The 13317-nt window shown below is 38.6% G+C and overlaps 1 protein-coding gene and 1 long non-coding RNA gene across 5 annotated transcripts in view; one reads left to right on the top strand and one right to left on the bottom strand.

Annotated features, from left to right (window-relative positions):
- The window catches only part of SBF2 (SET binding factor 2), a 513021-nt gene that overhangs the window by 68985 nt on the left and 430719 nt on the right, over nucleotides 1–13317 (bottom strand). For all 4 annotated transcript variants that reach the window (XR_004250226.2, XM_032166635.2, XM_032166637.2 and 1 more), the window contains exons 18-23: nucleotides 11982–12152; nucleotides 10524–10786; nucleotides 7595–7767; nucleotides 6723–6796; nucleotides 4058–4253; nucleotides 608–735 (exon numbers count right to left, since the gene is read on the bottom strand). Coding sequence is in view for 3 of the 4 variants with exons in the window: in XM_032166635.2 (XP_032022526.1) it covers nucleotides 608–735; nucleotides 4058–4253; nucleotides 6723–6796; nucleotides 7595–7767; nucleotides 10524–10786; nucleotides 11982–12152 (1005 nt within the window). In the remaining variant the exon portion in view is untranslated. The remainder of the gene's footprint in view (nucleotides 1–607; nucleotides 736–4057; nucleotides 4254–6722; nucleotides 6797–7594; nucleotides 7768–10523; nucleotides 10787–11981; nucleotides 12153–13317) is intronic.
- LOC116476526 (uncharacterized) overlaps nucleotides 1–13317 on the top strand; it is a 91199-nt gene that overhangs the window by 6961 nt on the left and 70921 nt on the right. The gene's annotated exons all lie outside the window — the stretch shown is intronic.

Here is a 13317-nt window from a genome sequence, read left to right as displayed (position 1 = left end):
AACTGGCATTCTTAGAAATCTGAGAAGTGATGAAGAATAAGAAAAGCAAAATATTGCAAACTGAGAATTTAAAAACAGGAAAAACTAAGAAAAGGTCACTTCTTCCAGGGTCTGGTTTGCATCAGTAACTCTACAAAGTTCTGATACAGTCATAAATCCCTCGAAAATCTCTTGCTTTATCAGGGGTATGCAACTAGTACCAATAGAACTTCAGCCCTAGCTATACTGTTTACCTTTCCATAGAACAGCCACAGGGCTTTTCCTTCAAAACAGATGCCAAGCTAATTGCTTTTTATCTAAAGGCTTCATCAAACAGGTACTGAGGTATAACTTGGCAGAAAATAAGAGCCAGTTGTGCGTGTCTAGGTTTCTAGGATCACTCACTGCTGAGTATCTGCTGGTGCTCTGAGTTGGCTAAGAGGCTCCAGGGATTAAATCCAAGACTATTCATGAGTTTACTCAGTTGATGATCACCCTCTCAGACCCTATCATCTTCCCCATTCTCACCCTCTTAACTTCTGAGCACATGACCACAGAAAATGGCCACAATCTCATCTGACTTTTGAAAATTTCTGAATAGTAAAACAATGGCTTTCTTTTTTAATACCTGAAAAGATGCTGATGTGATCTGCAGTCCTTCTTGCATGTTCTGCTGTAGCTGGTTCTGCATTGTAATCTTCTTCTCCTTGGTGATGGAGGCAATGGGAAAGCTCCGCACAACTGTCTGCTCACCCACTGTAAATAGACAGGACACAGCTTCGGCGACAACACTTTATAGCTCACTTTTAGAGTGTCTACTGCTGACTTCATCAGTCTCTGCTGGAGAAATGTATTTGAAGAGGACACTGCCGAGGGATGCAGTGAAAGTGCCCTTCACTCCAGCAAAGGATTATGTCTCAGGAGTGGCAAGTGACTTAGATTTCACACAACTAGCATAGGAGGCAATAGAAGGGATCCTTGACTAGGAGGAATGAGGCAAGAACTGGAATTCTTGGAAATCTGAGAAGTTAGAGACAAGTGACTTGCCACTCCTGAGACAGAGTTCTTTCCTGGAGTGAAGAAACTGTCACAGCCTGACTGCCTTCATTCTTTCTATCTCCCCAACCTACTGTGTGCCACATAAGATCACCTGGTTTAAGGCAATTTTATAGGAAGGGAGGTTTTATTAAAAAAAAAAAAGTACTCCTCAAGTATTGAAAAGACATCCAAGATACTTAATGTAAGGATAAAGCAAAAGAGAACAGGTTTTAAAAGTTTGTTTCCATATATGTAAAAGGTGTTACACTATATATATGTGCCTTTGGAAAACAAGCCTGGACTTAGGCGCAAGATTTTTAGGAGTTTATTAAAGCAAACATGGGAAAATATAATTATTTATCAAGTACCTGAGGTTACGAAGATGAGAGTCTAGAAAAAAAGTAGCACACTCAAGACCTCCCTTGAAGAGCTTCCAATTTCCCGTGGGAAGAGAGTCACATGCAGAATATAATAATATGTGGTTAGCTCCTACGTTTGAGGAAACAGTCTACAGGGATTTAAATATTTCAGAGAGGGATCTCTGCTTGCTAGCTGGATAGAAAATGATTTTTGGGAGAAGTGAGAGAGAAGACGAGCTTTAAAGGAAGTGTAGAATCTGGATTTGCAGAAGGGAAAGGAAGAGCATTTTAGGCAGTGGTCGAGGAACATAACAGGAGTGGCAATGAACAAGGCCTCCCAGCTAGTAAGCCAGGGTGGGGAGGGGGTGGGGAGATGTGAACTAGGTTCATCTTATTTAACAGCCGATACATTTCTTCATTTATTATAATCAGAATCCTAATTCCCTGGATCTATCAATCTGTAATCTAGAAAAATTCTGACTATCTTTTTACATCACGCTCATATCTAGAGGCTAAGCAAAGTCAGGATGTACATAGGATTTAAGTTCTAGGATGTATTTAACACCTACATTTATATAACATGTAAAATTATAATATTTCTATGTGTCATCAAAGGATAAATTTTAAATTAGAAATTTAAAAGAAAATAAAAAGATTTTCTTTGACAAAAATAATTTTCCTAAGTGAAATTAATCCAAAATTTGAAAGGAAAAGGCAGGGAATATGAGATTTCACACTAAGCATGACTTTAAAATAAATAAATTACAGCAATTTAAATGACCACGTAAGTAAGGAAAAGGCGGAGAATATGAGATTTCACACTAAGCATAACTTCAAAATAAATAAACTACAGCAATTTAAATGACCACATAAGTATCATGTTTACGTGTCCAAAATGTGTGTTTATGGCCATTAACCTCACAAAAGTCCTACTATAAAAAATTGTAAGTACTGTACAATTTCTTTTAAAAGTACGTTTACTTTCAAATACAATTTTTGTATAGCAATATGAAGCAGCAGGCTAAGACACTTTTTCAAAATAAGCAGAACTATTCTTACAAATTCATCTTTCCTTATTTAATTTTATGAACTTGCTGCGCATTATATGGTAAGCAGTCTTTTATGACTGATGTACTAAGCCATCTTGATTCTATTCAACCTAGAAATAATGCAACTGTTAAGATTTAAAAGAGAATACATTTTATGTATCTGAATTCACTTGTCCAACAAATGAGTAGCACACAGTGCATACTCATCAAATGCTACTGAATACATAATTTCAAAGGAGAAAGGCACTTTAGTGACCACTTAGCCCAGTGGTTCTCAATCACAATCACTTGTGGGGCTAAAGAAATACACAGACGCCTGGGTCTCCCTATTTCTACTGCTTCAGATTCTAATTCAATTGTTTGAGGGTTGGGCCCAGAAACTGGTATTTTTTTTAAAGATTCCCAGATAATTCAAATATACAGCCAACGTTAAGAACCAATGAATTATCACCAATGAAAGCCCAATCTCCCAATTTTATAAAAGAGGAAAATAAAGTCCAGAAAGGTTAAGTGACTTAAGTCACTGAGCTTTGACTTGGAGTCCTATTGTTATGCCCAAAGTCTTAATTATGTGCTTTTCCTATCAACAAGAGCATTTTACATACAGACTATAGTGAATTTAAGAAGATAATGTAGATTACTTCTGGTAGGGCATGCTATTCCTTTCTAATATGGAAGGCTGTACTGAATGGTAGAAAATAGAAATAGAAGTTATAGGAGTTTGACAAGTAGAAGAGAAGTTGTCTGCTAAAAGGGAAGTGGGGTTAACTGGAATGGAGTAGGAGGGAAGTGGGGTTAACTGGAATGGAGTAGGAGGGAAGTGGGGTTAACTGAGGGAAGTGGGGTTAACTGGAATGGAGTAGGAGGGAAGTGGGGTTAACTGGAATGGAGTAGGAGGGAAGTGGTTAACTGAATGGAGTGGAGGCGGATTAACTGAATGGAGTAGGAGGGAAGTGGGGTTAACTGGAATGGAGTAGGAGGGAAGGGGTTAACTGGAATGGACAAGATTTTTTGGAATAAGCAACTGGAATGGAGTAGGAGGGAAGTGGGGTTAACTGGAATGGAGTAACAGGGAAGTGGGGTTAACTGGAATGGAGTAGGAGGGAAGTGGGGTTAACTGGAATGGAGTAGGAGGGAAGTGGGGTTAACTGGAATGGAGTAGGAGGGAAGTGGGGTTAACTGGAATGGAGTAGGAGGGAAGTGGGGTTAGTTGGTGCTGGACAACCTTGTGATGGTTAGCATATCCTTCCACAAAAAGGTTCAAGTATCTGCAAGACCTCAGTTTTACAGTTAACTGTAGGACTCAGAAAGTGTGGACAAACCAGCAAGGGGTATATTCAGCAGTTAGAGTGAATATCTCTAGGGTATAATACTCTGCCTCATGAAATTATGATCATTTCAGCAAATGAACCCTTAATTTATTGTTTAGAAGATAACCCTTTGTTCTTCAAGTAAAAAACTATGACCCAAATTATCATTAGCTCTGTCAGACTAAAGTATTTCACCAAAATACCTGTGTGGCAGAAAGCTTACTTTGGATTTAAAATGATCTGCAGATCACTGTGCACAGATGGGATCGAGACCTCATGTACCACACAGATATTCATGTTCTGATGGCATATCGAGTCATACCTAACTGATCATGGGGTGTTCCTCTGAAGAGAATTCTGTATGTGGTGAGGAACAAGGCTCCTTCTGCTGGCAGGAGCTGAGGGCCTCCAAGAAGACCTCCTGTAGCTTCTTCTCTTCCATCAGGATCCAGCAAGACTCGAAGACCCTCACAGACAATTTCTTCTCCTGGCAGCAGAGCAGGTCTAAGAATCTTGGGCTTACAACAGAAAAAGATTGACTGATTGATTGACTGATTGACGAATTCATTGATTTTTGGAGACAGGGTCTTGCTCTGTTGCCCAGCCTAGAATACAGTAGTGCAATCATAGCTCACTGCAGCATCAAATTCCTGGGCTCAAAAGATCCTCTGACCTCAGCCTCCTGAGTAGCTGAGACTACAGGCATGCACCACTACGCCTGGCTGATTTTTAAATTTTTTTTGTACAGATAGGATCTTGCTACATTGCCCAGGCTGGTCTCAAACTCCTGGCCTCAAGCAATCCACCTGCCCCAGCTTCCCAAAGTGCTAGGATTACAGGCATGAGCCACCATACCCAGCTGGAGAAAGTATTTTAAACACAATTTTTGTGGAGTTTCTAATACTTAGATCATGGTTATCTTTTCAGTTACAGACCTAAAAAACTTAAGCCAGACTTCCCAGATAGTCACATGAGAAAGATGATTTGATAAGAGGCAGAAATGAAGTTTATACATCCAAATGTGGGAGGATTCTTTGCAGAATTGTGTAAAAGTAAAATCATTGAGAAATAACTCAAATATCTGAAATATTCATTCAATGAAACATTTTGTAACCTTTACAAAATGACATAGATCTATATGTGTCAACATGGAAAAATATCCAGAAGGCCGGGTGCAGTGGCTCACGCCTGTAATCCCGGCACTTTGGGAGGCTGAGGCAGGTGGATCACCTGAGGTCAGGATTTCGAGACCAGCCTGGCCAACATCACCCTGCCTCTACTAAAAATAGAAAAATTAGCTGGGCATGGTGGCAGGCACCTGTAATCCCAGCTACTCAGAAGGCGGAGGCGGGAGAGTCGCTTGAACCTGGGAGGGGGAGGTTGCAGTGAGCCGAGATCGTGCCACTGCACTCCCGCCTGAGCAACGGAGCAAGACTCCATCTCAAAAAAAAAAAAAAAAAAAAAAATCCAGAATACATAGATTAGTTTAAAAAGCAAGTTAGAAACCAGTATGTACATTATAATTCCATTTTTGGAAAAAGAAAAGGAATTGTAAGACTGTGAACCAAACTGTTAAAGGCAATGGTATCACAGTTAAGGGTGGAGGTGGAGGTAGTATAGGGAGGACTGCAGGGGACTTTCACTTTATAATGTGTATTTCTTTTATGCTCAAATTTATACAAAGAACATTCTACTTTGGAAATTATTTGGACATTATTACTTTTGTTTTTCAAAAAAAAACAAAAAATATAGACAAGCTTTTAACAAGACCTGTCCTTCTTGGCCACGTAACGAACATTTACACAACTCAGGAAATTCTGACTCAGTAACCACATAATACATTCCTCTGAAGAGTTTAGGGCTAGGAAAAAAAAATCTCTCCTGAAGGTCTAATATGTTTATTTTTTACTAAGCAATAAAAACTAATCAGAACTATTCTTTTTGTTGGCTCTAGTGAGTTTAGAGCTAAATGTAAAGCCAAAGTATAATAATCACTGTGTCTCAGGTTTCTGATAGAATTATATTCCTACCTATCTGGCTTCTGCTCACTCCTTTGACTGAATGAATGAATTTATTTATTTATTTATTTATTTATTTATGAGACTGGGTCTTGCTCTGTCACCCAGGCTGGAGTGCAATGACACGATCTTGGCTCACTGCAGCCTCAACCTCTTGGCCTCAAGTGATCCTCCCACCTCAGCCTCCTGAGTATCTGGGACCACAGATACCACCACCACGGCTGGCTAACTTTTAAATTATTTTTTGTAGAGATGGGGTTTCATCATGTTGCCCAGGCTGGCCTCAAACTCCTGGGCTCAAGTCATCTGCCTGCCTCAGACTGCCAAAGTGTTGAGATTATAGGCGTGAGCCATGGCTCCTGGCCTCAATTTGTTTTTGTTCTATTATAAAGTTCTGTTATATAGGCAAGAGCGTCCTGAGCCATAGTCTACTGGCGCCAGACTACAAAGTAATCATCTGAGAGCCTTGTTAAAATACAGATTCCCAGACATGTTCTGGGGTACTCCAATTCAGGAGGCTGGGGTTGGGTCCAGGACTCTGAATTTTTAATAGACTTTCCAGCTGTTTGGGATGTATAGTCAGATTCAGAAATCTGGGTGTTTTATGGTAATTGCTTTAAATCCTTTTTGGTGGTGGGGGAGCGGGAGAAAATAGGCACAGTATAAAATCTTGGGTTGGGCTTAGAGGTTAGAAATGTTCCTAATTTATGCCCTGCCTATAAAAGTAGACTCAATGAGAGGTTATTATTGCTCCTTTGCTGAATCTAAGAAAAGATTCTGTTCTTATTTCAGTATCCTTTTTATAAGGTTCTATATGACAAACTCCTCTGAAAGTTTAACATATCATTAAAACTGGAGCTAGTGTCTGTAAAAGGTTAGGTGAACATACTTTCCTGGCACACGGCAGTCTATTGTTTGTTTTTATGAAGAGAGGCCATACCCTGAAAGCATGTAGTCTGGAATTATTACCTTCTGAATAGGCGGAAGTCTTCTGCTTTCTCGATGTACTGCTTCTAGGGTCTCAATGTGCATAGCTACAATTCCTAGGATGAGTCAGAGTATTCAAAATGAAAGAACACAGACAAGCAGAATAAAAACAAATTCTGGATATTTTAGAATTAAAAGTTAATTAAAGTTTAGTGGTTCCTCAAAAAAGTTAAAGAGAATTACTATTATGACCCAGCAATTCCACTTCTACATATATATCCAAAAGAGATGAAAGGACTCAAACAGATACTTATATGTGTATATTCATATATTATTATTTATAATAGCTAAAAGGGAGAGAGAAGCAACTCAAATGTCCATCAACAGATGAATGGATAAAATGTGGGACAGCTATACCATGGAAAATTACTCAGCCATAAAAAGGAATGAAATTCTGATACATGCCACAACACATATGAACCTTGAAAACATTATGCTAAATGAAATAAACCAAACCCAAAAGTACAAATATTATCTAAGTCCACTTATGTGAAATATCTAGAACAGGCAACTTTATAGAGACAGAAAATACATTAGAAGTTACCAGGGGCTAGGGGATGGGGAAACAGGAGTTACTGCTTAATGGGTAGAGTGTTTGGGGTAATAAAAAAGTTTTAGAAATAGATAATAGTGATGGCTGCACAACATTGTAGATGTAATTAATGCCACTGAATTGTACACTTAGATTATTTTATGTTATATATGTATTTTACAACAATTTAAAAACATTTAAAAAACTAATCAGAAAATAAATAGCATGGCTGAGCTATATGGAAGACATGTATTGCCAGGTTTTATGCTGAAACTCAATAATCTCCAATATTCTGATTCTCTAATATCTGCAAAGCGATTACCTGGTATCATGCAATGAAGGCTCTTGATGTGATCCTGAGTAACTCCACTCTCTGTACAAACTTTGTCAATAAATCGGGTAATGAACCGCACAACAGAATTGGCAATGTCATTATTCTCTGAATCTTCAAACCCACTCTCTGTATCATAGCTCTCAGCTACACTTCCTGCAATACTAAGACAGTCAAGGAAAGAAATCATGGTCAGTACTCAAATGCAACAAATGATCACTATATAGTAGTCAATTTACATAGCGACTGAAACATGATGACAGAGATGTCTACTCAAGTAGAAGGCTCAGTTAACTCCATGGCTCCTTGGTAAGTGAGGGTGATAAAACAAAATGTTCTACTTGTCTACATTTGGAAACTACTGTCAGGCAGTAAGTTTCTGTAAAGAACTTTGTTTGGACCCAGATTTGTTTCTGTAAGGAATACCTTTTGTCACTCTCCCAAAAGGAATGCAGGAATGGCAGAAAATAAAGCAAAAGAGGATTGTTTCATTTATTATGGACTACCCGGGCCTTCTAAAGCAACCTGTCCTCCCAAGTTAATTATTACATAGAGAACAAGTAATATGGCTATCTTTGGCAACTTGGCAACTGAGGAACATGTTCCCTGGTAGGCAAAGTAAGAATTTTTCTCAGCAACAAGCATACTCTTCCATATGTAAGGACCAAACTGTCCCTTCTCTTGCCAGGATTTATCACTCTCTGAGTAAACTGCAACCCATTTGGCCACTTCGAAGCCAGCATTCTTCTGTAGATGATAAAATCATGCAAGAGAAGGGAACAAATTTGAAATGGAACAGATGTGAAAGCTCAATCTCTGCCCTTCTTGCTTATTCAGCTCTTACTGTTCAACCCATCAGACTCTGGGAAAAGACTCATTTGTCTGTTCCTATTAAGTTCTCTTTTCTGCAAAGCCAACCACATTAGCTGAATCAGTGTTAGAGATTGTTAAAGCTAAGCAGAGGCTATGGCCATCAATATGTAGACTTTGAGAGAGCACTGTCATCTATAATGATTATTATTTGTTTATATTTATTTATTTATTTTAGAGACAGGGTCTCACTCTGTCACCCAGGCTAGAGTGCAGCGATGCCAGCTGTAACCTCAAACTCCTGGGGTCAAGAAATCCTCTTGCAGCAGTGATTCTCCAGCCTCAGCCTCTCAAGTGGCTAGGACTACAGGTGTGTGCTACCACACCTGACTAATTTTTATTTTTTGTAGAGATAGGGTCTCACTATGCTGCCCAGGCTGGTCTTGAATTCCTGGCCTCAAGCAATCCTCCCGCTTCAGCCTTCCAAAGTGCTGGGATTATAAGGTAGTCAGCCCCATGCCTGGCCCAAAACTTTAAAAGAAATGTAAAGTATAGTTATTGCTTGTTATAATGAAGACAAACTTCACTGGCAATGGAGAATGGAGATAAAGCTGTGACAGCTAAGGAATATCTTACAAATTAAACAGACAGGTCCTGTATTGACGAAACAGAGTCTTGTGGAATTATGAGTAGTGAAGGAATGGGAAAGCATCATTTCAGGAAGATCCTTTTGGCAGTAGAAAGAATAATAAAAAATGAAACAACTAAGAGACTGTTATAATTAGGGCTTGAAGTGATAAAGGCCAGACTATGTTGTTCCCATTAAATAACCAGAGGATGAACAAGAAACTCTACACGGGTGGGGGTAAGAGATCTGTGCAGTTGACTGTATGGTGTGAAATGCTGATTCCAAGTTGTCTAGCCTGGAAGACCAGAAACTCTGAGGTGTTCCTGATAAAAATGAAGTACCTAGGATAACAGGATTAAAAGGTTTGGGCCAGAGATTTAGGCTTGCGAATGAGTCTTCCACAGAGTAAGAGGAGCTTGGAAGAGAAATTGAGAATGGGAAGAGAAGAGGAGCTGCCTGAAGGACCATGAGGAGAAGAATTTATGCGAGCTCGAAGAACTACCAGGATGTTGCAGCACCCATCACTGAAGCCCTAAGAAGGATAGAATTTCACTACTGTTGGACTGATAAGTTCATTTATTCACTCATTTAATCATTTGTTCAACCAAATATTTATTGAGTATCTACTATATGCAAAGACACTAGGAATATAGCAATGAACAAAACTGACAAAGGAAACATAACATGCAAACATATTAAAATAAATCAGGTTGTAAAAAATGACATGAAAGAAAGGTAACGCAAAGTAGGAGAGGGAGAGGTATTATTAAGATGCAGAAGTCAGGAGGGCTTCTCAAGGCAAGTAACATTTGAGCAGAGACCTAAATAAAGTGAGGAAGTGATTCTCGGACTGTTTAGGTGAGAACATTCCAGAATGAAAATACCAGTACAAAGGACATGAGGCAGGAATATGCTTGGAGTGTCTGAGGATTAGCATGAGCAGGGAGACCAGTTTGGTTGACAGAAGAGTGATAGGAAATAGGGGGTCAGAGCAGTAGCCAGAAGACGGATTCTTTTAGGCCTTTGCAGGCCATGGTAAACACTAGGTTTTAGTTTCAGTGGTATGAGAAGTCACTGGAGGGTAGAGAGGAAGGCATGGTTGAGGATATGTCTATAAGGTTGAGGAAAAGGAGGGCTGAGAAACAAACAGCCACTTTTGCAAGAAGGTGCTCACTAATTTCTTTGGAATGATTTCTGTAAATTGCTTTGGCAGACAGTAACTGAAGGGCTGGATCAGTAATGGGTGAGACATTTGGAAAAATTAGGTCATAAAAAAGAAGAAAGTGTGGGAAGTGGTTAAGAATAGTAGGATGAAGTGAATCTTTTAGAGAGAAAAGCTGAGCAAGTCCAAAGGTGAGGAAAAATGGTTAACTTTTGAAATATGTACAGCAATGTTTGCTCAAAATGTTTAATATTATCTGTCAGGCCAAGACTGGCCCCAAGAAGAGTAGGAGGAGGGTCTGTTTGTTCACATTTTGGTACCTGTTTGTGACAATGCTGTTGCTTCCGCTCTCCCAGTCACCTGGCGCTGATGTTCTTAGGAGCTTGTTTTTACTTGTGTCGAGTGGAACTAGCAGGTTCACCATGAGGTTTGCAAAGTGAATGGCCTGACTAAAGACAGTGCTTTCCTCATGTTGCACTAGCTCTTGCTGAGTTGACTTGCTCAGGGTAGGCCAAAGGCGTAGTTGCTCAGCTGCCAGGTCCATTGCTGTCTTCTCCTGATAATGGTCATCAGGAAGCTTATCCTAAAAAATAAAGCAACACAATCCAAAAGAGAACCATCACTTCAGGTGAGCTTAAAAAACATAGATGTTTTAAATAACTATTCTATTAAATGCTTACATCAGCAAAAATGAAAATATAAACAAAACATAACAACCACAAAACAAAACCTAGTCTTCTTTCCCAGATCCAACAGGCCTTGAGTGGAACTATGTGACAAACCTCAGGAAGCAGCAGCAAAGCACCTTATAGCTTGTGAAGAGCTGGTATGTCTATGGTCTCACTTGTACCTAACCTAGGGCTGGCTCCGGGATAGACTTCTTTAGAATGGCTGACAAAGAAGCAGTGACATGTGTTTGCTCTATGAATGCTTTTGAGATGTGTCAATATTAACATTACATCTGCTTAAAAAATTATCAAAAGCACCCCCAAAGCCCAATAAATTTCTGGAGTATAATGATAATCAGCCTTTAAGGCTGCTTTAAGTTCAATTTGTGAGGATGATAATTTCTAACACTTATTATTACTGCATGCCACGTACTCTTCAACGCACTTTATACATGAGACACCAAAATCTCATAATAATCATATCCATTTTACCAGTGAGGAAATAAGGCACAGTGAAGTAACATGACTTGCCCCAAACCAGAGAGCTAGTAAATGATGTTTTAAACTTTCAGAGTATTTAAAACTACTCTTTCAAATTAAAAACAATTTTCTTGATTTTTAAATTTTTTTGATATTTTTCATAAAAATATTTTATGCTGATAAAACATAGAGAAACATGTAGAATATTCCTAGAAGAAGACCTAGATTTATTACTGGCATTTTTTTAATAGAACTACTAAATTTTACATTTATTTTGGAGTCAATTAACTTTAATTTGACATTCCTCCAGGGAAGTTAGTTGCATAGAGAAGTATGCCTGTTATTTTAGGTTTGTTCTTTCTATTCAACTTCCTATAATCATTTCCAGGAAATTCTTATTTATTAAAGTATATTAAAACAATCCTAGTGATGAAGAACTGTATTAAGAAGTTATTATGGAAAAACATAATGTCTGAAATCAACAGAAGAAAGATATCACAGGGCTCCCTAAATAAAACCCAAATACACAGGCAGGAAGTAGCTAGAGTTTTTTTTGTCCTGGGAACATCTGCTTTCCTTAAAGCCAGAATCCTAATCCCACACAATTAGCATTCTTTTCTTCTCTCTTACCTTTTGCTTCAGATGCGGGGCATGATTGTCTTCCTTGGCTGAGAGATAAAGGGAGCGAACCTGTTCCTGCACTGCATTGTAAAAGGTTGTCTCCCAAAATTGCTGATTTGTCCAAATGGGGTGGTCTTGTACACATGTGTAAGCAAACTGGCTGACTCCAGGGGCAAGTTTCTGTGAGAACACACAAAATACATCACCATGTGGCTGGCAGAATTATAACAGTTCATAAGGTCACAGGGGCCACAGTTAATCATAGATGTGATCAAAGGATTTCTCTAAAGAATATCGTATGGTAGTACAGGCTTAGCAATCAGCAACTTACTCCTTTTTAACTGGCAACTGTGGGCTTGCTGTTGGATCCTTGAGAGTCTCAGTCACTATCAAAATGGGTATTTTAGTAACAGCTAAAAATCAAAGCTGTTATTATATCAATTAGAAAATACAGGAAAAGGAGGCACTGTAGATTTAGTGAATGTTATTACAATTAGGGCATATAATAAAATCCATCACGACGTAAACATAAAACTCCAGATAATTTAACATTTCTTCTACTTGGCTTTAGGGTACTCTTTTTAAAGAGACAACAATTGAAATATGAGTGAACCTACAGCTTGGCCTTACACACAGAATGAGGATATAGCAGGAATTAGTGACTCAGGAGAACTGCACTTTTCCTACTGCTCATTTCAGCCCATTACCTCCCCACCAAAGCTGCTGCCTGGCTTATATACTCTCTAGAAGACTGCCCTGGGCTTCAAGGGCATTTTCTGGTAACCAAATTTGTGCAGGGAAAGATAAACACAAACCAAACCTCCTTCCTTTCAGGGACTTCCTCCTGGGTTTCAGCATAAGAGTAAACTTAAGAGGTGATTAACAACAGAGGGAAGGAACTCTGCAGGCATTTAGAAGGCACTTCATATATATTTAAGTTTGTTTAGTTCCAAAATCCCTGCTCTTTTTACAACACCAAATTGTCTTTCAAAAGAACTGAAAGTAAATCAAAATAAATGAAATGCCAAATTAACTGCCAATTAGCACTTCTGTTTTCCCCTCACTTTATGATTTTGTTTCCCAAAGTAATATTCTACCTTGGAACCTCTGAAAAAAACTTATATAACATTGCATTTTAAATTTTAAAGATAATTTACATTGCCAAATTTCAGTTAGTGACTTGAGTCATCTTTCCAGAACTAATTCTCTCACCTCTAAAAGTTAAAGATGTTTCAAATTTTTAAAAATTCATAATTTTCCAAGAAAGAGTAGGTACCATTTTCAATAAACGTTTTTTGGCCCATTTTATTATTTGGAATTGAGTTCATCTGTTTTCTGTGAGTAG

This window comes from Hylobates moloch, unplaced genomic scaffold, assembly GCF_009828535.3.
Source record: "Hylobates moloch isolate HMO894 unplaced genomic scaffold, HMol_V3 SCAFFOLD_11, whole genome shotgun sequence".
In the NCBI taxonomy this organism is placed as follows: Eukaryota; Metazoa; Chordata; class Mammalia; order Primates; family Hylobatidae; genus Hylobates; species Hylobates moloch.
The sequence above is the reverse complement of the archived record's forward strand: the minus strand, read 5'-3'. Positions and strand labels throughout refer to the sequence as shown.